The sequence below is a fragment of the Drosophila miranda genome, chromosome 4, assembly GCF_003369915.1.
Source record: "Drosophila miranda strain MSH22 chromosome 4, D.miranda_PacBio2.1, whole genome shotgun sequence".
In the NCBI taxonomy this organism is placed as follows: domain Eukaryota; kingdom Metazoa; phylum Arthropoda; class Insecta; order Diptera; family Drosophilidae; genus Drosophila; species Drosophila miranda.
In genome coordinates this window covers 27246689-27274232 of record NC_046677.1, presented here as the reverse complement: position 1 = coordinate 27274232, position 27544 = coordinate 27246689, and the positions used below count along the sequence as shown (strand labels likewise).

Below are 27544 nucleotides of genomic sequence, written 5' to 3'. Positions count from 1 at the left end.
GGGAGATTATAATATGGAGCATAAGTCTGAATATACGACGGAGTTTAAGACGTAATATAAGAGTATACGAAGGAATGCATCTAATATAGTCGAAACAGTCTATTACTGAGTAAAATGGCGACTATAAGATGGAGTATAAGATTAGTATAAACTTCATCTAAGGATCATAAGACTTTGTATAAGAAATGGTATAAGTCCATGGCCGCCTCCGAGTATAAGTCCCAGTATAAGACGGATTATGAGTCCGGATTACAATACGACATATAAGTGCGGATTACAAGGCGGAGCATAAATCCTTTTTAAATCCGAGCACAACGGAATGTAAGTCTCAAAAAAGGTGTTCAAATCCGGGTATAAGTATCAAAATAAACTGGAGATTCAGAGCACACGAGCGGGAGATTGTGGGGAGAGAATTAAGACCCATTTTCAAGGTAGCGATAAGCATTATAAAATAATTTTTGAAGTTGAATTCTTGTGGTTTGGGGAGGGGGGAGATTTTTTGGAACAAGGCCGAAAACCTTAATTGGAGCGTGCGATCTATGGCGAAAGTTGGCAGACCTCAGAGACACAGCCAAGAGATCTCCGAGCTCAGAAGCAAAGTATCTTTCAGAAGTAAAAGTGCGTAGGTAAAAGCTTCAAAGGCTGGAGAATGCGGCTAATGGCCATAATGATGATGAATGTAATCACAATCCCAATCACTTGCCTCAATCATTATTATCATCGTCATAATCATCGTTATGATGATGATAATCATGAGTTAAACTCCCTGAAGAGTCGATGATTCCGATTCCGCTTTCGCTGCGGCCCCGCGGTGGCTGGCTGGCCGGCTGGCTGGCTGCCGTTGAGTGATTTATATGAAATGTGTCAACTCCGTTTCCATTTTCGAATGATTTTTTGTTGTTCAGTTTTCCAATCACTCAACAAACTGTTGGACAGATTCTTCTAGGTAGAGAGACAGAGACAGAGAGAGAGAGAGAGAGAGAGAGGGCCGTGTGCTGTCTTTACGTTCACAATTTGTATGCACTGTGCCCCTGCCTTACGACATCAAAAATTACAAATACGGCATCATTCCGGCATCTCCAGCTTTCAGCTCCCAGCAGCAGCCATGTGTTATCAGTGAGGCGTCTAAATCTGTGCTTCTTGCCGTTGACTTTATTTAAATTAAGCAACTTAAAAGCACACACACCCTGCCACACACACTCGCTCTTGAGAACAAGTCATGTGTGAAAGCCGCTGGAACATTTTTATGGAAATTACAATAAAATATACGGTTTTTTTTGTGGTATTAAACCGATGATAAGCCCTGCCTGCCTGCCTGTTTGGTCTTCGGAATGATCGTCTCTGATGACGCCGTCTCAATGGGGCCCTAAGATCAGAACTTACAATGCGGCTGATGCTGATGGGGCACTTCGAAAGTCATTATCGTGGGGACATTACAAAAATGCTGAATGGAAGGCGGGAGCATGAGAGATAGTGGCTCTCAAACTGCAGCCATGTGTGGGGGGGAGGGGAGCTATAAAATGATGTAAGATCAAGGATTTTATGTACGAAATTTGTGGTAGAAAGCAGCTAGATTCGATCGACAATAAATCTCTATTAATTTTCAATGAAGACCTCGTTAGATCAAGCCTTAAGACAAACTTCACTGCTTTCCACAGACCAAAGAAAAACTTTGAGATACAAAACTTGCAATGAATGAAGTATTTTCGGTTCCTTTTTCAGTTAATTTAATTCCCATAAAACCACCCACAGAGTCTTCAAGTGCAATCCCAGACCTCTTTCAATCAGCTACTCGAAAACTTTTTTTGTGTCACTCTTACATCATTTCCCTCAGCTGCAACACCCACACACGGCTCTCATTTGCCCTGTATCTCCCAGTTGAAGTGCAGCAGCAGCAACACCTTTGTGACTAACCACAAACAATGCGCCAAAAAGGCAAACAAACATTCGAGCAGCCCATCGAATGAGCCGAACAACATCAATTACAAACGCCCAAATTGCATTTAATTAATGGAAATGTATCCCCCCACCCAACGCCATTCGTTCTGTATCGGGGATACACTGCCGCAGAGATACTTCCCTTTATACTACAAACATGCACAGATCCAATTTGGAGAAAAGTATATAGAAAGATTGAAGCAGTATATCCCACGACTACTGATGTCATAAGAACAATCCCTCGAACAAAAGCCACCGCTGTACTGTCTCTGCAGACATGTAGAATCGACTCCCATCGAATCGAAAGACAGATCTCTTCTTAAGAGTATCCCACACTTCGGATCTACCATGAGACACCTCCTTGTTTCGCTTTGTAATTGCTGGGTGTCACAATAGAATCCGCATTGGAATCGGGGCAACCCACACACAGACCCGTGCCACGATCCGATGGAGCCCCCCTCCCGATTCCAGCCAAGCACTCACCTCTCGATTGTTGTTGTTGCTGTTGTTGTGGTTGTTGTTGTTGTTGTTGCTGTTGATGTGATTGTTGTTGGTGTTGCTGTTGTTGCCGCTGCTATGGTGTTGCCCCTGATGATGATTGTTGTTGGTGTGGCTGTGGCTGTTGCTGTTGCTGTTACTGTTGTTGCCGACTGCTGAGGCAGAGCCCGACATTCGCGATCCGGGTGAATCGCGCCATCTCAATACCCCCATAACGGCCTGACGCACCCAACGTCTTTCGGCGCCTTCGCTGTAAAATGCCACCTTCGCTTGATGGGCAGCCTTTTGCTGCTGGGTTGCACGTTGCTGTTGTGGCAGGCAGGCAGGCGGCAGGCGGCAGGCAGGCAGACTTTTGCTGCTGCTGGTTGCTCAGTCGAAAGACTGCATTTGCAATGGGATTTTCGGGGGTCTCTCTAATGCAGATCTCGGGCGGGGGGGCTTTTTGGGGGGCACCGATCTCCACTCCTGAGGTAATTGTTATAATTTTTTGCAGCCTTTTTTTTTGCGCGATTCACGAGCAACAAAAATATACTTTTTATGAATATCTTGCGTTCGTTTTTTTGGTTTTTGGTTTTGCTGCTTTACTCGTTTGACGGGTTTTTGCTTCGGCCAGTGCTTGCCAAACTGTGGGGCTGGCTTTCCAAGAGACGACGACGACAACTGCGACTCGACTCTGATCTCAGACCGAGAGATCCGAGTATACTATATGTATGCAAATATTATTTGCCTTAAAATTTCTAAGCAAACAATTTCACTCTCCACAGATAAAGATACACACATCTATCCGCCTTATCCGCTTGATATATTTTTGGATATAATATACTTGATGTGCGTGTTGTGTGTTTTATTTTTGTCAGCCACAAGACACAGCCGAAATCCGAAATGCACCTCAAAGAATCACTCCACCAACAATAACAAGAGCACAGATACGGATACGGACACAAAGATACACAGATACAAGTTGCAGCTGCAGTTTTCTTTTGCTTTGGTTTATTGCACTCACAAAAATTTCTGTTTTATTTCGGTTGCGGCGGCATGGAGTATCTCCACCGTGTATCTTCTCTTTTCTTATAAATAACCCAACAAAATGCGTTTGCCTCTGCCTCACGTTTGTTGTTGTTGCTGCTTTCTGTTTCGTTTTGAATTTGTAACGAACAAAATTGTACGAACGACACGAGAGCGTAGCGGGTTTTTGAATATATATATTGATAAATCGGAATATTAATATATTTTATTTGTTATAATATTTGTAGCTAATATTTGTTATATTTTGCGTAAATATTGTATATTTTTTTGTGGGAAACGGAACTATTTTTCGGAACTTGGAAATAAATTCGACATTATTTCAGTGTTTCCTTGTCCGCGGCCAAAACATTTGTGATAGCACAAGCCGCTGCGCTCGGACAGCAGCAGCATAAACGTAACCGAGTAGTCGTTCGAATTGCTCAATTTTGATGTTCCGTTGAATAATGCTGGCCAACTAGGACCCTCAGCTCTGCCCGCACAATTTTTTTCCATTGATGAAAGAATTTTCTACAAGATGAACTACTTTTAAGCACTCGCTTTTGTTTTATTGTGCCTAAAACAACGTTTAAACAAAAAAGTTGAGCAAAAAACAGTGGAAAACGTAAGCGAGTATGGAGTGTCACGTCATTTCATACATGTTGCTGGCTTCTTTGAGACTTGCTGCCTGTTAACCGGTAGTATGGACATTTTTATACCCTACGTCGTTAGATAAATACACAATTTTTTGTGTTTCCAAGATGTAATTAAAGATCCCTTTTCAGATTGATATGTTTTAGACCTATAAATACATATGATTGGTATATGTATATATATCTTGATCCAGATATGAAACTGAGACTGACTAGTGTCTGCATTTATTATCCCCTAAGATGACAAACATTTCCTGAATCCCATAATATCCATTTCCCCAGGGTATGCAGAGTGTTGCTCACATGCCTCTCGATTTCTCGGCACATGAGTCTGGACCATACAAATTGAATGTTGCCAGCAACATAAGACGTAAGACGTAACATTTGTAAAAACAATTCGTACACCGCTACTGGCAGGGTATCAGCAAAAAAGGTATGACCAATGAGCTCAAACACCTAACAACATTTCAAAAGCGGGTCACGAACCCAACCTCACCTTGTACTCCTCAACATACCATGCGGCTGCTTTGCAGGCTTCCGAAATGCACTAAAAAATACCAACTTCAAGCGTTGGATATGATATCAGATGCGGCAGAGCGAGACAACTATAACAGGTGAGAGAGCGCATGCATTGACACCCAGAGGGCGCCAACTTTTGAAATGAAGAATGTTTTTTTTTTCTCTCAGCATCGGAAATTATCATAAAAAGTGCAAAGAACCCCCCCAAAGAAAAGGAAGTACGCCACTCTTTAAAAGATTAAAAAATTCTTCAAAAATATATTTATTCCAGAAATAATTTTTGCTCATTTCTGATAAGCAAAGCAAAACTTTTGGAACGTGCAACATGCTGGGGGACTGGGGCCTGACTTGTGGATAAGCGAGTTCGCCACAGTTTCTGTTGGTTTGTCTCCCACTTCTTGAAGAAAAAAGCAAACAAAATTTGTGATTTAGCTTAGCGTGACCTTGGCATTCGAGCTATTAAATCTGTCGCACACCATATACTATATATAGTTTTTGATATTGTGGAAAAATCTATGGAATACTCAAACGCGCACGTATTCTGTGGCGTTGGAGTGCTTTATGCTCCATGCCCCGGGTCCCACAAATTGTTTATAAACAAAATGTGAACAAAAAAGAAAATTGAAAGAAATAAAAGTATTTTTAGGGTTTCGCAGAGTACCACAAACAAGGGAGAGAGAGAGAAAGATATAGATAGAAAGTAAATATATAGATTCGTGAATAAAGATTGATTGAGAGGTACAGAGATGTGAATATGGAATTTGTTATTGTTTATAGATATGGCTAAATATATAGACCTTTAAAGAGGTAGATGCGCCTAGAAGTGGAGATAAAAACGTATAGATAGATGTAGAAGGAAGGTGGATAAATGGCTAAAGAAATTGGTAGATACTTGTTTATGTATACAAAAGAGTGGACGGAAGTTTATAGTAGAGTTCTTAAAAAGGAATCTATAGATAGATGCATAGATTTATCGATGGATAGATATAATGATTATGATTAGATAACAGAAAGACAGAGAGGTAGAAAAAGATCTGGACAGATAGATTGATAGTTGGTTAGGAGTATAAATAGATACAGAAATAGATCGATTCATAAGCTTATGCAGAGATAGATGGATAGGTAGATGGTCTGAGGAATAGAGGGCTCAATAGATGAATGACGTAGAGATAGTAGTATCTACTAATAGATAGATAGTTAGATCTGCATAGATCTAAGATAAATGATCAAGGAGATGGCTAATTGAATGAATAAATATTTATCCTTCTACGAAAATAGTTCAATTTCATTTCATAAGTATCTAGAAAGTAGTTAAAGCACACAAACAATAAAGATAGACAGACGATAGAAAGATATGTAAATATATGTATATGTATGTAAAAGAAAGACAAATAGAAATGGATCGGTTCATAAGCAAAGAGACAGACAGCCAGTCAGGCAGACAGATAGGCTGCAAAAGTGAACGGATGGGAAAGATAGAAAGATGGATAGACTGGATTGGATGACTGCTTCCGCAGTGCCTCTTCTCATGGCTAATTGGTTATGCTGAACCCGCATCATCTCCAGAACCAGACCCAGACCCAGAGTCAAAAACCGCCATCGAGCTTTAAATTCCATGTGAAAAAGTGTTTTAAGGTCTAGGGTTTGCTTAGTTTTGGACTGTGGTTTCTGCTGCTGCTTCTAGTATCTGCTGTTTGGTGGTGCCTCTTCTGCTGTCAGCTGGCAATCAACAACAAAGTCAGCGAAGCAGCAACAAGGTAAACATCAGAGTCAGTGCCGCATGCCGCATGCCGCATGTGGCCGGAGTCGGAGTTGGCAGAGGGATTACAGAGAGCCCCAGGGCTAGGTTAAAGTCAAAAAACAAAAACAAAATAGAAGCAGACCTCAAACTAAAGCGTGAAAAAATGAATGAACAAAAAAAGTATCTTTAAAGTTGCATTGTTTAAAGGAGAGAGAGAGAGGGCTATAGAGATACTGGGGTGGAAATTAAAAAGCAACGAATGAAGGAGTAACGGAAAGGTTTCCACATGGCAAAGTTGAAGAGTTTGTTGCATGCAACAAGCGGAAAATAATTATAAATTTTAAGTGTCAGATAGAGGGAGGGAGGGAGGAAGAGAGAGATCCAAAAGTATCTTTCAGTTTTTTATTGGGGATAATTTAGATGCCGCTTGGGTTACGGATACACTGATAGACATCGCACATTTTCAGACTTAGAAATTCATAGGTGAAGTATCTTCCCCCAAACCAAAGAAGTATCTATGCATCTGTGTATCCTATGCATCTCCTCCGTTTCTCTGTTTGTGAATGCAGCTCATTTTCATCCGGGAACCGACTGCCTGCCAGCTCTGGACTGTGGGAGTAGGTTTCGCTCTGCGGTCTCTGGTCTCTGGTCTCCGTCTCTGGTTCTGGGAGTCGTCGTCGTCGCTGTCGTTGCGGCTGACGACCATCGCAATTAACAACTTCAACGTTCGTTGCATCCACACACAGCGCACCGCACACCACTCATACCCACCCACACACCCACCCACAGTGACTGCTCAACTGTGCCGCGCCACAGAGAAGAAGTGGCGGTCGGGCAGTGGCAGTGGCAGTGGCAGACAAATTGCAGCACCATTTGAGACAAAGACATAAGGAGACACACACCGCAGAGAAGAGACTTCTTCTAATGTGTGTGGCAGAGGCAAGAGCCCGTGAAAAATATGCAAGAAAAAAGGCCACCAAAACCGAAAAATATATCTTTATATAATTCCAACAAAAGTCGGAGGAGGAGCTGCAGCATAAATTTCCAGGCACAATGGGAATCCCAGATGGGAGTCCAAAGGCCTGGGAAAACAGAACGAAAAAAGGTACGAAAAAAAGGTAGAAAAAAGATGGCAAAAAATAAAGGTAGAAAACGGTTTACTTCTACGTGGATTTTGGCCAGGCTTAATTAGCCGCAGTCGAGAAAGAGGGAGGGGGAGGAGGGGTGGGAGACATTCAGAGACCCAGACCCAGACCCAGAGCCAGAGCCAGAGACATTCCCTCGCAAAGCACTTTATTAGCCCCCAAACTATGCAATGGAATGGGGGATTAAACGTGCGAGAAACTATGCAATGGGGAGAATAGTTAGAGCAGCGAGAAATACCAAGAGAAAACTATGCGAATTGGAGAGAAAACACAGAGAGAGAAGGATGGAAGCGTACCCAAAGGCATCCCAAAAAACACCATGCAAACATCCAAACAGGACGACAGAAAACTTTCTGCACGGCAGGACCTTTGGCATTTTCTCTCGTAGCGGCGTCGGCGGTGGCACGTGGCACTCATCGTCGCAGTTTGACAAGCACTGAACCGTATACAATCTGACCTGAACCCAAATTCAATTTTCAAACTTGAACAAACATCATTTTTAGTAGAAAAGAAAACGGACGATAGACGGGACACGGAGGGACTTCCCGGTCGAAGAGTCAACCTAGTTTTGCCTCAAGACGTTGCCCCAGACTCCGGGCCAGACTGCTTGCCACACAACCCCCCACCCCCAGCCCCTCTATAAGAGCCCGCATAAAAAGTTTTTCGAAAAGGCACTCGACGGACGGGGAGACGCTTGCATCTTGAGTAAAAAATGTGGCAGGGTAGGGGTGGATCGACGGATGGAGGACCGAGGCGGCATGTGGCAGAGCCTGCACTTTGTTGCACTGCACACAAAAACCACTTGTGGGTAAGAGGGGGCAGATGGAAGGGTAAGGGGGTAAAGGGGTAAGGGCAAACATAGGCATAGGGACAGAGACTCCTGCACTTCCTGCGCTGTTTGATGAAAAAGTTTGCCTCCGAAAATTGTTGCGAAAACTAAATTAAAATCTGAAAAGGCCATAGAAATTGTGGATTGGAGGGGGTGCGGGGAAAACTATATAACTGTTGAGGAAGGGAAGGAAGGCCAAGTGGATTATGCTCTAAAAATTTGATAAACTTGGCCAAAAGAAAGAAAAGAACTTTATGTGTGGCTTAGAGAGGGCTAAGGGGGAGGATTTAAGGGTTAAAGAGAAAGGAATTTACTTCGGTAAATATCTTAAATAATAATCAAAATATTTAAGAAACAAATGGTATTCCTATTTCATTTATTTTGTATCATTGTAATCATTAAATCTGTAAGATTCTTAAGATTTAATATATATATCTAGTTCAACAAGTGCCGCCGTCTATCAGCTTCTGCATGAACTACATTCCATAGTACCCTCAAAACCCACCTAGAGGCGCCACTGTATTGCTTGTTAGTTCTAAACAGCAACGCAACCGCTAGAGGGCAGCACTAAAGCGCCATCAAGCGGCTATTTAGCGAAATCTTCAATAATCTAGTTTCATAAACAACCGCATACACATTTGGCGCCACTTCAAATTCAAAAATGCGGCCGTTTCTTAGGAAAACTCTCAATTTTAAATGAAAAACGTGCAGAAATCGCATTTAAGGCCATTCGTTTCGAAGCCAAAACCTCGAAGAATTACCTGTCACTCATTCCATTTAAAATTTAATCAAATTTATTGCAAATAACCCAAAAACAAAGGCCAGGGCCAGGGGCCACACCTGACAGCTGCCAAAAACTTGAATAATTCCAGCAGCAGCTGAATTTTTGGATGAAATAAATGTGTCGTAAAAATCGACAACCACCACAAGCCACACTCCACACACCACACACTTCTTAATCCCAACAGAAACCACACCCGCAATAATAACTGGAGGAACGAGAGTCCCGACTCCGAGTGTGTGTCCACAATTTGCCTATTAAACGAGTCTGGGTCTCTGGGTGTCGCTTGCGGATCCCAGACAAAGCGCAGATTATGTCAAATTATACAGATGTTGCCACCAAAAGGTGCATGTCATGGCGAGGGAGAGGGTGCCCTGTACATGCAGAGACATTTTCCATTGTGTCGAGGTGGTCGGTTGCCCATTGTCCCTCCCATTGGCAATTTTTATGACCGTCCGTAGTGGCGGCAATAAAATGGGAATTTTTACTGCTTTGCCCCTCCACTCCAGAGGAGATGCACTTTTATGGGTCAAACCAGAGGGCAGGCATCCATCGGAGCGGCAGTTGGATTATTGGAGCACCAGAGCATATGCCCGGGGACTAACTGATGTCCCATTGTCGTAGGTCGGGTGCAATGTACGTGTACGCGCGATGCCGGTGACCTTTGGCCCTGATTCTCATTTCGCCAGTCCCCCATTACCCCATTCCCATTCCCATTCCCGCTACCGCATTTGGTACCCACCTGAGAGAAGTATGCGGGCAGAACGCATCGCTGGTCATCCAGTCGCGAGCACTGCACACGCTCAAGCAGCTCGAACAGATCCTGTGTGGCACCGCGCAAACGTTCCGGACTGTGGGTGACGCTGCCACCGCCACTGCCTCCTCCTCCTCCGCCTGCAGATGGCGGCTGCTTCTGTGTGTTGGCCATGAAGGCATGCTGACGCCTGCAACAAGAAAAGGAAAAATTAACAAGGGACAAGAAAAAACAGGAAACGTTTTAATAATAGTGCACGCAAAAAGCTAATCACTAGAGCAAATTTTTCAGTCTCCATTCGCGGAGCACTCCACATGCAATCTTTTCATGGTTCAGCGAAAAGTCGGAGAGCCGGGAGACGTCGCGTCGTCGGAGACAGACGTTCAATTGAGTGAACAAACTCGAGTGTCACTCGAGGAAGGGTTAGGGCGGGGGAAAACCCCCCTCTTGATTTCCGACAGTATGGGAATCAGGGATACGATCGAAAGAGTGCCACTAGAGAGCACAAGAGAGACTTCCTGACTTCAAGACGACTTGGACTTCGATGTCGATGAAGGGTTTGTCGGTGGGTTTTGAGGTTCTTTTGGCAATGAATTGATTGAAAGGGAACAAATCTTGGGGTTTCAGCCAAGGAGAAACGTTTAAAGGGGAGAATGAGCAACTGATTGAAAGGAACTCTTGGAAACTTCAGAATTAGAGGCGGCCTCCGAAAGGATTATGAGTAATGCAGCAGTGCCCCTCAGCTGGCATTTCTTACTCTTTCCACAACTCTGACCTTTCATTCTTTCATCACTCGTGTCTGGAAGGCATCCATAATGTCAGCATCTGTTGCAAGTGCTGCAGCCATTCCCCATAGACTATTCTCCAATTACCCCCTGACCTAAGCCCCGCTCTAGGGCCACTTTCCTAGAGGCACTTCAAAAAATCAACACACACTCATTCAGAGCGAAGTGTGGGGACTCTCTCTCGCTTTCTCTTTGTGGAATGATCGCGCTCATCGGCGAAGAGTCGTGTTTTGATATCCTTTTCCCATAACTGTCACAGAGAGACAGAACGAGAACAGCAGAGGGGGGGAGAGAGAGAGAGAAAGAGATGCGCTAGGTGTTAATTTATGAGTGACAGCCAAAAGGAGTTCATGCGAGTCCTCCTCTAAATGGTCTCCTCTTTCTCCCTCGTTTGGTTGTTTTTCCAGAGGGGGGACAAATGTGGAGCAGACAGACAGCTGCAACAGCAGCATCCAACAATATTTCCCAACAAAACTGAAACAACAGAGTAAACATCCTCTGTTTTTCGGACCATCGTTCCTCTTCCGTGTTCTCCCCATGGAAGGGCGGAAGGAGCCTCCATCCTGTGTGTGTGTGTGTTCATTTCGAGGCGTTCGTCTCTTCGTCGTTTGTGTGTCAACATCCGAAATTTCACAAAAAATAAAGTCACACACACAAAAAATAAGTATAATATCCTCTGGGGCGACAATAAAACTCTCCGTAAAAATTGAGAAAAATATTTTTTGGTGAAGAGGCCACTCATAATTCTCTCATTCTCTGAAGAGTGCGCGAAGAGGCGGGCTGCTCGAGAGTGTGGAAAAAGAAGGAGGCAAATAGAGAGGAAAAGGCTTGAGGGCTTAGAGAGTTCTTTCCGAAGGCGACAAAGAAGGAGGGACGAGTGGCCATGGGATTAAAAGAAGGATATGGAAATCTATTATTAAGGGAAAGTGATTTTTAAAGCCCAAAAAAGGTTCTGAAAATGAAAGTTACGAGACCAACAAATTCTAGAACCGAAATGAAGAGAATGATACATTTTTCCAAGGATTCCCAGGGTTCTCCGACTCTTTTTTGATTCGCAATAAAATACACAAAAAACGTACGTAGTTTACCCCGTCATTCCTCGATAGTTTCCCCAACCCATAAATCACAACTTGAACTACTTTTTTCTTCCATCATCCTTCGATAACAAACCATAAAACATTCCCTAACCTTCAACCTTCAATACAATTTCACTTTTAGAACCGGCATTCGCTTTCAACATCAATCTCTAACCCAACAATCGCTTCATATTTCCAAGCTCTTCGCCCCATAAATCAATCTATTTGCTGGCCGCCCTACCCCTTCGGTAAACGGAAGTACCCATACCCACACATAATATTTTTAGTGTTTTTACAACTCTGTGGACATGGGATTGTTGGCTTGGCCACAACCAAAACTATTTTTATTGCATTTTTATGACAATTTTTCACATGAATTGTTCGCCAAATCGCCAATGAAATCGAATTCTGTAATAAAATTGAGCGAAAGTCGACACCGAGAAGAGGGGATGGGATGGCTGGATGGATGAATGGGGAGATTTTCGGATTGTTAAAAGTCAAAAACTGCAAAAATGGCACCAACAATGGGACCGTTGATGAGGCTTAACCTACAGTTAAGAGTGCAGTGGGGTGGGTGGGGTGCGCATCTCATGTTTAACCTACAGTTAAGGCCACAAGCAAAAAACCACCCACAAAACAGCAAACAGTCGCTTCCTGCCTTTGCGGGTACGCCTGCGCCGAAAAAAAAGAGGTATCCGGTGGTGGTGGTGGGGGTGGTGCCTCCTCCGTTTAGCTCTCGTTTCGAAGTATTTTCTGCCATTGTATGCCACACATTCAGCGTCTCATTATAATGCAATTTCCAGCCCTACCGAACCCCGAACCCCGGACACCACCCACATAATTAAAACCTATTACACGGCAGAACAAAAAGCGTTAATTCTGAGTAAGACGGGGCATGCCCCGTCCTTTTAGTCGAATGCCCAGAAAATGTTCATTAAATGCAAATTTATGGGTCGCCCAACCGCCCAGCACTGCCACACCCCCTCCCCCTCCTAGCAAGCACCTAACCCCTGCCCCCTGCCCCTCAATCTCTGGGAGCCAAGCACCTACCTCATTTGGCATGCGCAGCGCATTGCGCGTGTTTAAAGTTTAGCCGCAAAATGTTGCAAGTACTAGGCAGGAGGTGGAGGAGGAGGGGGAGTGGGTACAGTGGGGTCATGTGTTAGAAAGAAAAACAATTAACACAAACAGCAACAAGAACAAAGCCATAGCCATAGTCACAGCCACAGCCATGTGTGGCGTTGACAGTTCATTGCAGGGAAAACCCTCGGAAGAAAAATGGATGGGGGGATCTTTTCCAAAGGGAAGGGAGGGGGAGGGGTAAGGAATGGGAGTGTGGCTTCTACACAAGTTTTGGGTTAATATATTCCCAAAGAACCGAGAGCGCGTACATTGTGTTGACGTGGGAAATACACTTGTTCTTTGAAAGAAAATAAAACACAGAGGAAAATAGTGAGGGAAGGGGAAGAGAGAGAGGGGATGTTCAAAGATTGAGAGACGATAGGAAGCTGGCAGAGAACACCCTGAAGTCAGAGCACAAGGAAGTGATATTGTGACTTCGATTAAGAGTCAAGATTTCATTTATTTTTGTGATTTCCCCAAGGAACAGAGGAAGAAGCAAAGGAAGAGAGCTGGAGGCCAACAGATGGAGTAGAAATGATGAAGGATAATGGAGGATATTCTGAGATATAGGAACACTTAAAGTCAGGAATGTTAGTGGATGAAAGTAGGCCACAAAAGTAGAAAAATAGGAAGACAGGAATCCTAATGGAAAGAACACTTTTTCTTGGTATTTTTTCAGGAAAAAGAGGCATGACGAAGGCAGAGAGAGTTAGAGATAAAGGATCTAAATAATATTGGGAATATTGTACTCGATAAAGAGCCAATTTCTCCAGGAAGAGAGTGCGTGGTGTACCAAAAAGAATGCTAGAAAATACCACAGTATGTATGGGAGTTGATTTTCCCCTGAAATACAGATCCCCCCCTTAAAGGGAAGTGATTGTGGTTTCCCTAAAAGAGTCAAATTATTTATAAATTAATTTTCCAATTAAAATTTCTATGACATATCCCTAGGCGCTAAGTTGAAAACGTTTTTCCAAAGACATTTCCCACACTCCCTCTCTCTTTCCCAGTGAAAAATGACAGGAAATGTCCAAACGCCAAAGGAAATCAAGTCCCAAAGGACCAAAGTGTGTCCACACAAATGCATAAGCGGTGAAGGGGGGCGAGCGAGAGGAAAAGTCATAGACATTCATGCATTTTCCCCATTTTCCAGCTAATAATGGGTCACACACAAGGCATATAGAAGTCGCAACTGAAAACTAGAGCAGAAAATGCCAGATAGCAATCGCCACAAAGAGGAGAAAGGAGCCAGGGTGGCCAGGGGAGGGTCCTGCCCGCGTCCAAGGAGTGCGATGCACTCGCTCTGATAACCGCGCACAGGACACAGAGGGACAGCAGCGGACATGTGTGTAAAAGGGATATACGAGTACAGTGTGGCACCAAAAAGTCAACTCTGACCAGCTTCAAGGGTCGTTGACAGGACAGGACAGCAAAGGACATCCCAGAGGGGCACAGAGAGCTCTTGTAGGGTCCTGTAATTAATACGAGGAATATATGCCCATAAGTGCTTGCCCTCGAAACTAAATTTATATGAAAAGTACGTGGAAAAACCGCATGAAAATTACTCAAGTCCTTTCAATGCAAAAATGTCCTTGATCACATTTATGATTAATGTTTTCCTATTTTTTTTGGCAGGCGGCGGCGTCGTCGCTGAGAAAAACGAATTTCAAAAGGAAAGCCCGTTCGCAGGGAAATTTGGAAAATGGGCAAGACAAGGATATGCATTTTTAGGGGTGGGCTGCCACAACCCCTTCTTTTCGTTTTCTTTTTCTTTTCTTCCGCTGCTGCATCGTATGGACATTACATAGGTTCGTTTTCACATTATCCTTAATGTCGCGCGGCTACATCCTGCTACACTCCTGTCTCGTGAATTGTCATTAAAATTAGTTCCAACGCGAGAGAGAGAGTCACCGTTTCCTTTCGAGGGAGAAAGGATTTGCGCCGAAAGTTTTTCTCGTTTCCGGAGGAGTACTCGCCCAAGAAGTCCTGCTAGGAAGGGGGTTGCTCGGAACCCGTTTCCCCGTTTCGTTCAACCTCATAAATGCAACACGTTCCAAGCACTCGAACGAACGGACCCTCTGGCTCGCTGGCTCTTCCTCTCCTCCCGAAGATGATATCCTTCAAGCAAGTACAGGCAATCCCCGGCTTCCTTTTGGCTCATAAATTAGCCACAAATTTGCCGGAAAACTTCCACCTCCGGCATCATCAAAGTTTCCTCTTTCGCATTTACATATTTTCATTTTTAATCGTTCCGTTGCCTCGTTTTTGGGTTAAAAATTACCCAAATTTTGTGGACATTTTCCTGGCAGACGGGTTTTTTTCTTTATACGCTGACAGCTTTTGGAAATTTATTGCCTCAATCGAAGGAAAGAAAGTTGCTTTTTTGGGTGTCAAAAAGGTGAAAGTAAAATAGAGGCAGCTGCTTGAGCGGTCAGTGGAAGATTCTGGTGGGATTCTGGGAAATCTTCTCCTAATTTTGATGCTGTTTGAGATTGAGATTAAGGACTGACACTAAGTAGACCCAAATGAGCTACCAGTTTCATCCACAGGGTAGAAAAATGAGGTCCGAAGGTGAGTTGTAGGACAGGATTTTATGGCTGGAAAGAGATCATTGCAGGATCATGCAACCTCTGGTCCCATTTGAGGACAGTTCTCAAATGGGATTGCGGCCCTTGGAATCATTTGAGATGAGAGTTCAACAAAAAGATCAATGGAGCAGGCAGAGATCTCAAGCTGGGACAGATTGAGGCTACTTTGGGAACCATTTAAGAACAGATTAACTTTAAAAGGTCAAAAGGAAGGGGACTCTATGGGGTATTTCTATCTTTGGGTACGTCTTTGAGCGTAGTTTCTGTTGGAAAAGATCATCAGTGATCTTTTTAAAATGAATTGAACAAATGGAATAGGATCTATGCAAGAATAGGCAATATTTGGAACAGAATTGAGTTTAGAGATCAATTACAGATAAATCTAAGGTACATTTATGTAAATTATAAGCGAGGATCAACGATAGATGGAAGATCTCTACAGAATGTACAACGGTTAGAAGTTTTAGAAGTCATTTACCAAAAGATGGAAGAAGAGATCTGCGATAGAAGATCTGCAAGATACATAAGGTAAGTTCTAAGATCGAACCAGAGTCTCTTACAGTACAGATCCGAAGGTAAGACCTATACCCATCAATCCCATACTCTTCCCAACAAGAGCCTCCTCAGAGACATTTCCTAATTAAATCGCCTCTATGAGGCTCTGTTCTGTATCCAAAAGCCATGGATAAATATACCAAAACGAAAAGCGACATCAACAAGTCAACAAGCCATTTATTCTGGCCATCATTTTCCCCCAGATATCCCGCCTATGCGATCCACTTGAAGTTCAATTTGACACGCTATTCCCCAAGAGGGAAGGAGGAGGCTCCTCCTCCCAGAATGAAAGGAAAGGAGAAGAGAGAAACAACCTGTTGCCGGTTGGCCAAGGCAAGTGCAAAATGCAGCATGAAAATGCTGGTAATAACCGTTTAAATGTTGATATTTTTAATGCCTTTCAGCCACAGCGGGGGGCACTCACTTACAGGGTATGCACGGACGTATATATAGAGGGTCACTTTGCATATTAATGAAGCGCTTCGTCAGTTAGTCAGCGAAGCTATTTATAAGGCACTGTGTACCCCCTCCCCCTCCCCCTTCCCATCCTTTTTTCTGCTTTTTTCGGTATTGAAATTAATGTGGACAAGGCACGCGCTTCTTCATTTTGCACGTGCCACAAACAGTGGCACCCTCCACCCCTCCCCCCCCCCCCCCCCCCCTTGTGTGTATCTGCGAAAATCGTTGACCAAAATATTTGGCGCGTTTTCTGGCACCAGCTGCCTGGCACCTCTCTCTTTCTCTCTGCATTACTCATCGATGGCTCAAAAAGATACAAAGATACACATGTATCTTTGGCGGCTAATCCACTCCTTCCCTGCCACCTCTTGAGGCCCCCTCTTTATGTGGGCGTCCCACCATCCACGAAGGTCGAGACTTGTAATCTTTGGTGTCAAATCTTTGCCTCGGGGTCTGTCTCCTCCGCGGAGTCTCGTTAATTTGCAATTATCATGTGGGCTGAAGCGGGGAGATTGCCTCATGTGGTAGCACTAAAGATACATACAACAAAAAAACATTATCCACCCGTCGTCAGATCGACGGAACTGAGAAAATTTGCCATGCATTTCCGCTAAACCGAAAATGTTGACGACATTGAGGGATGGCCGTATCGCCATCCGATTGAGATATTGATGGATTGCTGGATGGATAGGTTGATTGGTTAAATGGTTAACTGGTAGCCGGTTGATGGCTGCTGTGGTGTCGCTGTGTCGCGCACAAATGTGTGGCAAGTCCATCGTGTTAGTAGGTTAAGCGTTAAGCGTCGCGTCAATGGGGGGCGATTATTACGACACTCATTTGGAAGAGCGTTTAAAAACGCTTGGGAGTGGAGTGTAAAGCCAGAGCGTTTAAAACAGCTAGGAGTGTGATGTCAGCGTATAAAACCGCTCGGGAGTGGAGTGTGTAGCGAGAACGTTGAAAACCGCTTGGGAGTGCGATGCACGCGTTTTAAGCGTGACTTTTCTTTGCACCAAGAACATTGGAGGGCGATTTCTGCGCGACTTTCAGTCGTTTTTATATACGCGGTTTCTTCTAGAAGAAGTCCTTAGCGACTTTTACGCGTTTGCTAGTGTATCTGTTTTTGGAACGATTTTTGAACCTGCGCGTTTTCTTCATTGTGCGAGCGTTTTTAACAGCTACGACTGTAAAGCGAGCGTTTTAAGCCGCGGTATTCAACTGACTTCTTGCACTGCTCAAATCGCTAGCGTTTTCTTCATGCGTTTTCAAATCGCTAGCGCTTTCCGCGCTGCTCTTCCAGCCAATAAAAAGCGCCTCAAATTAATTTGATTGCCTGCTAATGCTGCAACTTCCTCCACAAATGCAGAGACTTCTAATTATGTTGGCTGCTGCCGCTGCGGCTGCCGCCTGTCTGTTGCCGGTGTTGCATGTCTGTTGGTCATTTACTACTGACTCTGGCTTAAACCCACCCCTGCACCCCCGCCCCTTCCACGCTTGGTAGCCTTAGGGAAACAGTTGGGTTTAGGTGCGGGTAAAGTCGCGTTGGAGTCGCGTAGCCTAAGCAAATTATGATTGCACGTCTGCGATCTCTGTTTGAACTCTCGGAACTCTCAGACATTGAATATTTCTTTTTGTTGGCCATGTGTGTGGGTTTTGGCCAAGTGATTTACCGTTTTTTCAGTGCCGCTGCCTCTGCCTGCTGCTGATCCTAACAAATCGATAAGCAATGCCGAATATACTTATGGGAAACACTGTTTGCCTATTGACTTTGCAAAAAAAAAAAAAAAATCCACTAAAAAACATAGAGGAGAACGACATCCGGGAGAGGGAAGGGTGCGAAAACTAACAGCCGCAGGACTACTCTCCGAAGGGGTTAAGGCATATCACCTTACACGGGGTTTCCATCCCCCTCGCCACTCCTCTCTGCCCCGCTCCCCGCACACAGCTGTTACATAGGAAAACCATCATCATCATCATGATCATGATGATTGGGCACATCATTCATTAATCATAAATTTAATTAACAAAACAGCCAAAAAGGAATTCGAAGCAACACAACAAAGAAAGAAAGGGTTTCTTGGGATCTCCTTGAAGGAACAAACAAATCCCCTGATATCGCCTGATAATCCCCCGATAAACTCCTTTGCACATTTTTGCGGTTTTGTTTCGGTTTCGGGAGAAGGCACACACACACACACACACACACACACGTTCAACAAAGGAAAAGCCAACAAACAAATGACAAAATTGACAGGAGTTTGCAAAAAAAAAAAAAGGAAAGGGCTGGCTGCCCCGCCCCTTTCCCATCGATGGGCAAAATTTGCATATTTTATGCGACTGATGCGCCATAATTTAGGGGCGCACTCCTGTCGAGTGCGGCATTCAATGGATTCAGCCTAATTATGGCACATTTCATATTCAAATGGCACAAATCACAATCATTTCCATAATATCTGCACACCAATAAGAGATACAAGAGACGGGAGGCAGGAGGCAGGGTCACGGTGGTTCTATCAATATTTGCCCAGATGAGGATGACATTTATGTCCCCCTCCTGGATGCTAATGAAAAAAAAAAGGAATATATAGGGTATAGAATATACATACAGCAGATTTTTCATGTAACGTTTGCGTGCCACCGATGTGTAGGACTCTTTGTGTGTATGCGTTAGATATTTCATTTTGTTTGGTTGAGATCCAAAAGATATTTATTGATGAGATTCGAGTTTTTCTGAGAGACAGGTAGAGGCTGGATAGATGGATGCTCTCTCCCTCTACGGGTCTACAGGTCAGGTATAATTCACTTAGCGTTTGCTTAGGTCAAGGAATAACCTTTGTTCTATTTTGGGATTTTCGTTCACTCAAGAGCAGGTAGTACAGAGGTATTCCATTCCCTACTTATACACAAATATTGCACTATTGAATGTTTATACTAAAATCACTTTATTTCGGTTCGGCATATCTTACAGATACGTTCGTTTAGCTCGAGATTCATTCGCACGGGCGCTCGTTTCGTTTCGTAGTTTTCACGCACTTATTTCTGCCCGGTTTTGACCCACTGACGGAACCCCGCGATATGTACAACCTAACAGCACGAAGTTTCAACGAAGATTGGCCTCAAAAACCACTGAATTCTGTGCGCCTCTGGAGTTGAATCGGAGTTTTGTTGTAGCACCGGTTTCCACCCTGATCGCTGGCTGCAACACGTTCGATTGGATTGGTACAGGTTCGAAGCAAACACTTGCCCGGGAGCTGTTCTTCTGGGGGTTCGCTTGAGGTTCGATCGGTTCCTGGTTCGAAGCGAAGTTTGTTTGAGGGTTCGTTGAAGTTCGATTCAGGGTTCGTTGAAGTTCGTTCGAGGTTCGATGTCCATTTGGGCTGTTTCGGTTTTTATCAAGCCATAATGTGGAATTATAGCAATCGCGCAAATACAGCCGGGTACCGGCAGGGACCACCGGATATGAGCGTGTCACAAAAGGCCTGCCACGGGCTTTGTATTCATGTCTTTGGGGTTGGCTTGGCCCATGTCCGAACAATAGGCCTCCTATCTTCGGTATGGGTATGGCATGTCTCGGGAACGGGGACCGTGTTCTCTTCTATAATTTCATCCAAACTTGGACACATGCAAAACAATGCCATGGCACTGTAGCCCCTGTACGCGGGCTTTGTGCGCTTTGGAAATCAAGTCATTAACACCTGAAAACTGAAACTGAAACTCAACCTGGACTGTGGCTACGGCTCTTAGAATTCACTGAACCGACAGATCAGATATCAAAGCAGAAGCGATACAATATGCAGGAGAGGAGGTTGAGATATCACAAGTACTTCTATAGGGTCTGTTGAGTGCCAGTATTGTATGGAAACCCCCATCCAAAATAAAGAGTGACAATGTGAGTGGATGACATTTTTTTGATTGATTGATCCATCCAAAGATTGATGGCATTTATTGGTTAGTAATTTTCCTAGTGAGTGCTACCAAATGTTGTGTTACTTTGGATCCGATTTCTTGTTCCCGCTGGACTGAAGCTGTGGGTGGAAACCGGGCCTGGAGTTTGGGAAGTACGAACCGAGTTCGTCGGGGAATCTGTCGTCCTAAAATCGGTTTCTGGTGCACTCCGGCAGCTTTTGGGGGATCTCGTCGCGATAGGCCGTCAGGTCGGTTTCCGCGCAAATCTGGGCGATGAGGACCTGCTGCTGGCGATCAAACTCGCGCTGCATCCGCACGCGCTGGTCATGCTGCAGCTTAATCAGCTGATTGAATCTCTTGTCTCTGTTGCTCCGAAGGTAGTTTCTCAGTCCGTCCACAAGGATGGCGGGCACCGTCCCCTCGTTGAGGGTGTTCCTGATTATGCGGTCGAATTCTCGATCCAGATGCTCCTGTCGAGATTGCTCCCGTCGTGATTGCTCCTGGCGCGGTTGCTCCTGGCGCGGTTGCTCCTGGCGCGGTTGCTCCAGACTTGGATACACCTGGCGTGGCTGCTCCAGCCCAGGATAGGCCTGGCGTCGGGGCTCCTGATTCAGATGCTCCTGTCGCGGTTGCTCCAAATTCGGATACACCTGGCGTGGTTGCTCCTGTCGTGGTTGCCCCTCCTGAAGGCTGGGTCTGACGGCACGCATCCAGTGCTTGGGAGAGCAGGACATGGATCGCTTCTTCTTCGACTGGACCGTCTCCATCTTGGGCTGCAAATGCTCCATCATCTGGGACATGTGGTCCACCAGTGTAGCCGATCGCGATCGTTGAACGGTATCGACACTGCCGGCATGGAATGATAATGTGGATGCACTTAAATCCTGCATGTCAGGGTGCTGCCATAGCACAGTGGCCGGGGGTGTGTTCCGCAGCGGTCGTTGAGCGACACCGACTCCGCCGGGTTGTCGCGAGGCCATTACTACGGTTGCGGTCGAGGTCACTGAGGTCACTGTTCCGTCTACGCTCCACATCGAAATACTGTGGTCCACGGTCGTGGTCGAGCGCTCGACTATGATTTCAACCCCCCTCTGGCTCTGTCCCTCCTCTGCCAACAGCATCTCCATTGTCTTGCGGGGATCATGCATGTCGCAAGATTTACAAAAATAATTTATGATACTTAAATTTTGAGAGGCAGAGAAGGAGATTTGGAGACTACTAAACTGACTCCAGACCCAAAGGGTAACTGAACAAACACCAAAGACACTTGATTCAGTTGTTGCTTGAGAGAATGGCTACTAGATTCCCACGAGATGGTTGATTGATGAGGACTGTAAGGATCTTTGAAGAAAGATCTCCCCATCGAAAGACGAGTAGCTTTTGGAACACTCCTCTCGTCGTTTTGGGATCTCCCTTTCTTAAGAATATATTCTACATATAGTCTAGAGTCGAATCCAAGATCGTAAGACCTTATCCATTGGCATTCTTTTCCATTTCCTTCCTTAATCTATCCCTCAAAACACTAATTAACCCACTCCCTATGGTAGTTCCTTATTCGGTGACCTGTTCATCTGTTGTTTCAACAGTCAACACCCATCATCTCTTCCACTCCAAAACACACACAAACAGCTGACATAATGCCTACACTCCAGTGGATCTAATGATCTAATAAGTAACTTCTCAAGCCAATCATTAAAATTCAATTCGATTTCTTCAAAGAGAACAAAACCCTCACATCCACTGCCCCTGCCACTGCCACTGCCACTTCCTTTGCAACAACTCTTTTTGCTACCTGGATCTTACCTTTTATTTTTCTTTGGGATACGATACTTCTGGTGCTCCCATTTGCAACGCTTTATTAACCGTGTTTTCATTTAGTTTTTCTTTCGCATTTTCTTTGTTTTCCTTTGGAGTGCAACTTCTTATTCAATTTCCTCTATTTGTTGGCCCATAACTTTCTATCCATTGTTTTCTTTTGGGTCTAATGTCTCTCTCTCTCTTCTGGCATTTCCACCTCCCTCTCTGAGTGGTCTCTCCTGCTCTCTGTGGCGTCTCCCTAACATCTATTTGCCCCGTTCTGTGGTGTCTCTCTACCATATCTTTGCCTCTTTCTGTGGCATCTCTTTTTACTTCTTTTGGTTTTTCTGAGGTTTTTTTGTTTTTGTTTTTAATGGTCCGTTCCGCTAGTCACTCAACGCTCAACACCTCATAATTCCATTGTCTTTCGACCTGTACCGTCCCGTCCCTAGTCCGTCGCTTGCCCGTGGTCTGGGCTCGGGGTCTCGGAGGGTCTCGGGAGGTCTCGGTCTCGGTCTTCGGGTGTGTGATTATGCATACATAATCATGATAATCAGGGGGCTGCCTTCTTATGGGCCTGCTTCTGGATTCCAATGATGTGATTCCTCCATTCCTCCCCTTAACTTCACTTTCGTCTGCTTGTTTTTTTTCTTCTTTTTTATCACTTCTTCAACTCTTCTGCTGCTTAAAGTCTTTCTATTTCTTTTGATTCTGCTTCTGCTTCTCCTATAAGTCTTGTATTTTTTTCAAATTATGCAAATTTTTTCGGCTCTGTTTATGTGTGTCGTCGTCGTCATCATCATCATCATCATCATTATAAACATCATTAACATCCATGGCGCTAGGTTGACGACGCACTCCACCCAGATTTTTTTTTATCTTTCTTGAGAGACTTCTTTTTTTCGTAGCTTTTTTCATGACTTTTTTTAATTTGCATCTCGCTTCAAGTGGAGAGGTCTCTCCCTCTCATGCAGATTCTCTATGGGATTCTCTCATTCCATTTGTCATCTCAGGTGTCAAAGGCGCATGCGCACGCGTTTCTCACCCTCAGAGACCTCAGAAAAAGGGTCCACGGGGACATCAGAGAAGGGAAAATCTGAGGCAGAATTATAGGGTACCATTTCCACCCCTCGCCAGCCCATGGTTACCCCTCGCACACTCACCCCACGATTTCAGGGGTAAGCATTATTCCACAAAAAAATCCTGTTTTTTTCATTCAAATTTTAAAATTTTTGTTTGAATTAATTATAATTTTGTGGATGCCGATTTGTTCGCTCAATTGCCATGCTTTTGATTTGTAATATTTCCCATTTTTTATTGAGGAAATCCTAATCAAAGAATTAACATATTTTTTTATGAATTTTAATGTTCGGCAATTGCCAGAAACAAACCGTAGAAAATGCACCTAAATAAACCATAAATTGTTCGATGGAAATGAGACTCGAGAGGTAGAGGGAGAGTGCTCTGCTTTTTTCTAAGGTTGGGAGATGCGTTTGCAGGAGGTGGTAACCCTGGTTTTTGGAGAACAATTGTTAATACAGTTTCCATTCGTAAGGCAGCAGGGCGTAGGGTGCGGTCGGGATTTATATGTAGAACATGTGGGTTAATGACGTAACAAAATATGAATTATGAATATTTTCATGGAAAAAGGTGGATGTTTCTTGGGGACTATAACGAAGCGTTTTTAGGCATTTTTAATACATATTTCTTTTTATCTCAACAATTAAACACAAGTCTTTAGTTTAAACTAATAAAAACATTTATCATGGAGCTAAAAAAATATTTTGTTATATGAAAATAATAATTTTTTTTGCTCAAGGTGGCCATTATCTATAAAAACTAGGATAGAATAGGGATAGCTCTGAAAATTATGTATGACTATTTCTTTTTAAAATTTTTTTTTTGCTTATATTATTATTATTTTCTTTTTATTCATTTTTTTTTATTGTTTTTTTTTTGTATATTGTTTTTTTGGTTTTTGCTATTTTTTGTATAATAATTTGTTATGCTATTTTTTTGTATATTTTTTGTTTTATCTATTTTTTTTATATTTTTTGTTTCAACTATATTAAATTTTTTAATACTAATTTTTTTCTGTATATAAAACGTTTTTCGTTTCAACCATTTGGCGAGGATAAGTTTGAAAGAGTACAACATTCTATAATTCTGTAATTCCATTAATCAATAGATTATAAATCCGTATACATACACACTATGTGTATATAATAAAGGATTAACTATAGAACGAAAGGAACGATGAATCACCTTAAGGCTCCTAGTATAATGGATTCAAAAGTTTATATATTTTGAAGAAAATAAAACTTCTTTAAAAACACTTTCCCAGAGAAACATACAAGTAATTTATGAAGAATTGAAACCTTTTGGAATGCCTTGGAAGGATAAATTCTCTATATTATGATGGAATTATTCACTCTGTAATGGGATTTATCTGCGACTGTTAATAATGTATGTGTCATATGCCTCGTTCGTTGGTTAATCACTGATGACCTTCCAGTCATTCCACACGCAGATGATGCTGCCTCGTGTGGTCTGATCCACCCGCTTTGCCATGGCAATTTCTCCTCATTAAATCATATTTATATTCATTGTTCTGTTCCCCCACGTGGCACCCCCAGTCCCATTTGACCCTGACATTGATAGCAGACATTAACCCATGACATCTCTCGCACAGAACCAAACCCCCCGGGCCCCCCACCCGCCGCAAAAACCAAACTTTTGTTCCCACAACAAACAATTTTCGTGCAGCCAAAGAGCTAATTTATTTCAATGAAAATTTCCGCAATTACAGAGCAAAATTAAATGTTAGAAAATGTTGAATGAATGCCAGTTACAGGTGCTGTTCGAGGGGGTGGAAAGAGGTGGCTTGGGGGTGGTGCTAAGGGAGGCTGACTGTCAGTCAAGCAGACGCCGCCGCCGCCGCCGTCGACGCTGCAGAAAAAGTACATTAACCCAGGACCCAAAGGCACAGGAGGAGGACTATAGGCCTAGACCTATGGGGCAATGCTTGGGGAAGGCTGTCGTCTAGCTACACCTCTCTCTCTCTCTCTATCTCTCTCGCCCACTCTCTCTCTCTTTTCCCCAAAGGCCACTCAACAGCAGCCTCAGAGGGTGGGGGATGGGAAGTGGAAACAGCCACAAATGAGAGCGACAGCGACACCCTTTCGAAACATTTCTGCTTTTGATTGTGTTCGTGTGTGTGTGTGTGTGTGTGTGTGTGGTGTGGTGTGTGTGTGTGTGGTGTGGTGTGTGCATTCATGTAGAGATGTAGATACATTTGCACATCTGTAGATACTTACACATGTCTATAGTTATGTACAGAATAAGTATATGTTTTAGAAACGCTTGTTAATTTGCTCCAAATGCTTGAAAAATAAACATTCCAGGGAGGGGGAAATGAGGTGGGAAAAAGTGGGTAAAATGGTAGTCAAAAAAGAGGGGAAATGGCATGAAAAAGAGGGCGTGCAACGGTAAAAACATATTCATATAAATGGGAAAGGAGTGTAAGAATTTCCATATTGCATACATAATTCTCTCCATTGCTCCATATGAGGTCACAGGCACCATTTTAAGGAAATAAAATTTAAATAAATTAAAAAGTTTAAAGCGAATTTCGTAGAAACAGGAGTCAGAAGGTTCAAACTAGATGTATCTGTGTAGGAAATGGCGGTTCCTAACCGTTTTCATATACGATGTACATATAAACAACGATGATCGATCTTCAAATACTTGTAGAATTCATGCATAAAATATTGTTATGTATCCATATGATAAAAATCATTATATATATCATATCTTCATCATTTTCGAAATTTCGGTCTAATTTTTAGTATAAATAAATAAATAGGGATACGAATTTGTGATGTTTTCCTGTATATCTCTCTCTCTCTTTCTCTTTGAATAATCCAATCAATAGACGACATCGATATCTAAGCCTCCGATCATTTATTCACATTTAATTCCATTTATTTCCAACTAAATTCGAAATTTTCTTCAGTGTAGGGAAACTATGGCTCCTAGACAAACACCTACACCCGCGGAAGTCGCATTCCCCCACCTCCTAGCTGGACTGCCGTCCCCCACCCCTGGGATGGACTCATTCGTGCATTTGCTCGTTGAGCATTTGCTGCATTGGCGCATTTTTGCAATGTTTCCGTTTGTGAATTCACTTTTCATTCGTCCCCCGAGCCCAAGTTAGGCCTGCACCTCCCCCCACAGCCCCCCATTTAGGCCTCCGCGATGGCTTTCATCCACTCAACCCCCCATTTAGGCCTTATTGCGCCACCCCCCCGCGCCACACGAAGGATCCACAACGTTGCAAATTAACAAAACGAGTTGAGCCGAGCAGCGAGGCAGCTCCTGGAACTGTCTCGCGAGTGTCTCGGCTGCTGCCCCTAGCGCCCCTCTTCCCCCCCCCCCCCCCCCCCCCCCGCCGAAGGAGGAGGAGCGAGCAAAAAGCGCTGACTATTCTACCAACAAATACAACAAGAACTCGACGACGGCGACAGCGACAGCGACAGCAGCAGCAACGATGACGTTTTAATTATGTGTGTGCCCGGAAGGGGCTGCAGGGGGGAGGGTGACATAAATATAAGTAGGGGTTGATTTAAGAGCGTGGATGGGGGGGGGGGGAGGGAGGGAGGGAGGGAAATGTGGGGAAACTGGGATGAAGATGAAGGATATTATATCAACTTTATCCATGGAAGCAGGTTATAAATCTTATGCCATCCTGGGCGACAGGAGACGCAGCAGCTCCTCTTTAGAACTGCGGAAAAGCCGGCTCCCAGAAGGTGAAAGAAAATGCAGGGAGCAAGAAGAGAGAGGGGTTTTTAAGTGGGTTCTTTATTGCTTTAAAATAAGATGAAACAGATTATGGGAATTGGTTTTATTATGGTACTATTAAACGAAGACATAAAGAAGACTTTTAAAGTTGTTTAAATATCTGAAAACACTTCGAACATCGTTGAATATATAGTGCCTCAAATTAATCAAACGAAAAGGAATAGAAATCCAGTAATTTCCATCCATTTTTCGTCATTTTTTAATACTTGTATGTCTATGTTTCTTAAATATATGGCTTAATCATTAGAATCCTTCATTTAAAGAATGTACTTTCTATCAGATTTTATTGATTTCATTTATACATATTTTCATCTAAAGATCTCCCTCAGAATTGATCCAATACCATGCCAAAAATCACACTTTTGTGCTACGAATCTCAGAAGATTCTTTTTATAAATGTTCCACTCCATCCTCAATCTATTTCCCTCTCCTTACAGGGTACTTCCACTTCGTTGCAATGAAAACTTTTCTAGCAATAGGCAAAGCACTTGAAGAGGCTTTTTGCCATCAGCCAATCCCTGGCACTCCACTCCGATCCA

At 43.6% G+C, this 27544-nt stretch overlaps 1 protein-coding gene across 3 annotated transcripts in view; it reads right to left on the bottom strand.

The window, feature by feature from the left end:
- Positions 1-27544, bottom strand: part of LOC108162014 (rap1 GTPase-activating protein 1) — a 103164-nt gene that overhangs the window by 37478 nt on the left and 38142 nt on the right. For 2 of the 3 annotated variants that reach the window (XM_017296504.2, XM_017296505.2), the window contains exon 2: positions 9849-10050. In XM_017296504.2, the coding sequence (XP_017151993.1) occupies positions 9849-10050 (202 nt within the window). Of the gene's footprint in view, positions 1-9848; positions 10051-19048; positions 19554-27544 lie in introns of those variants that run through there. The other variant, XM_017296506.2, reaches the window with a different exon arrangement.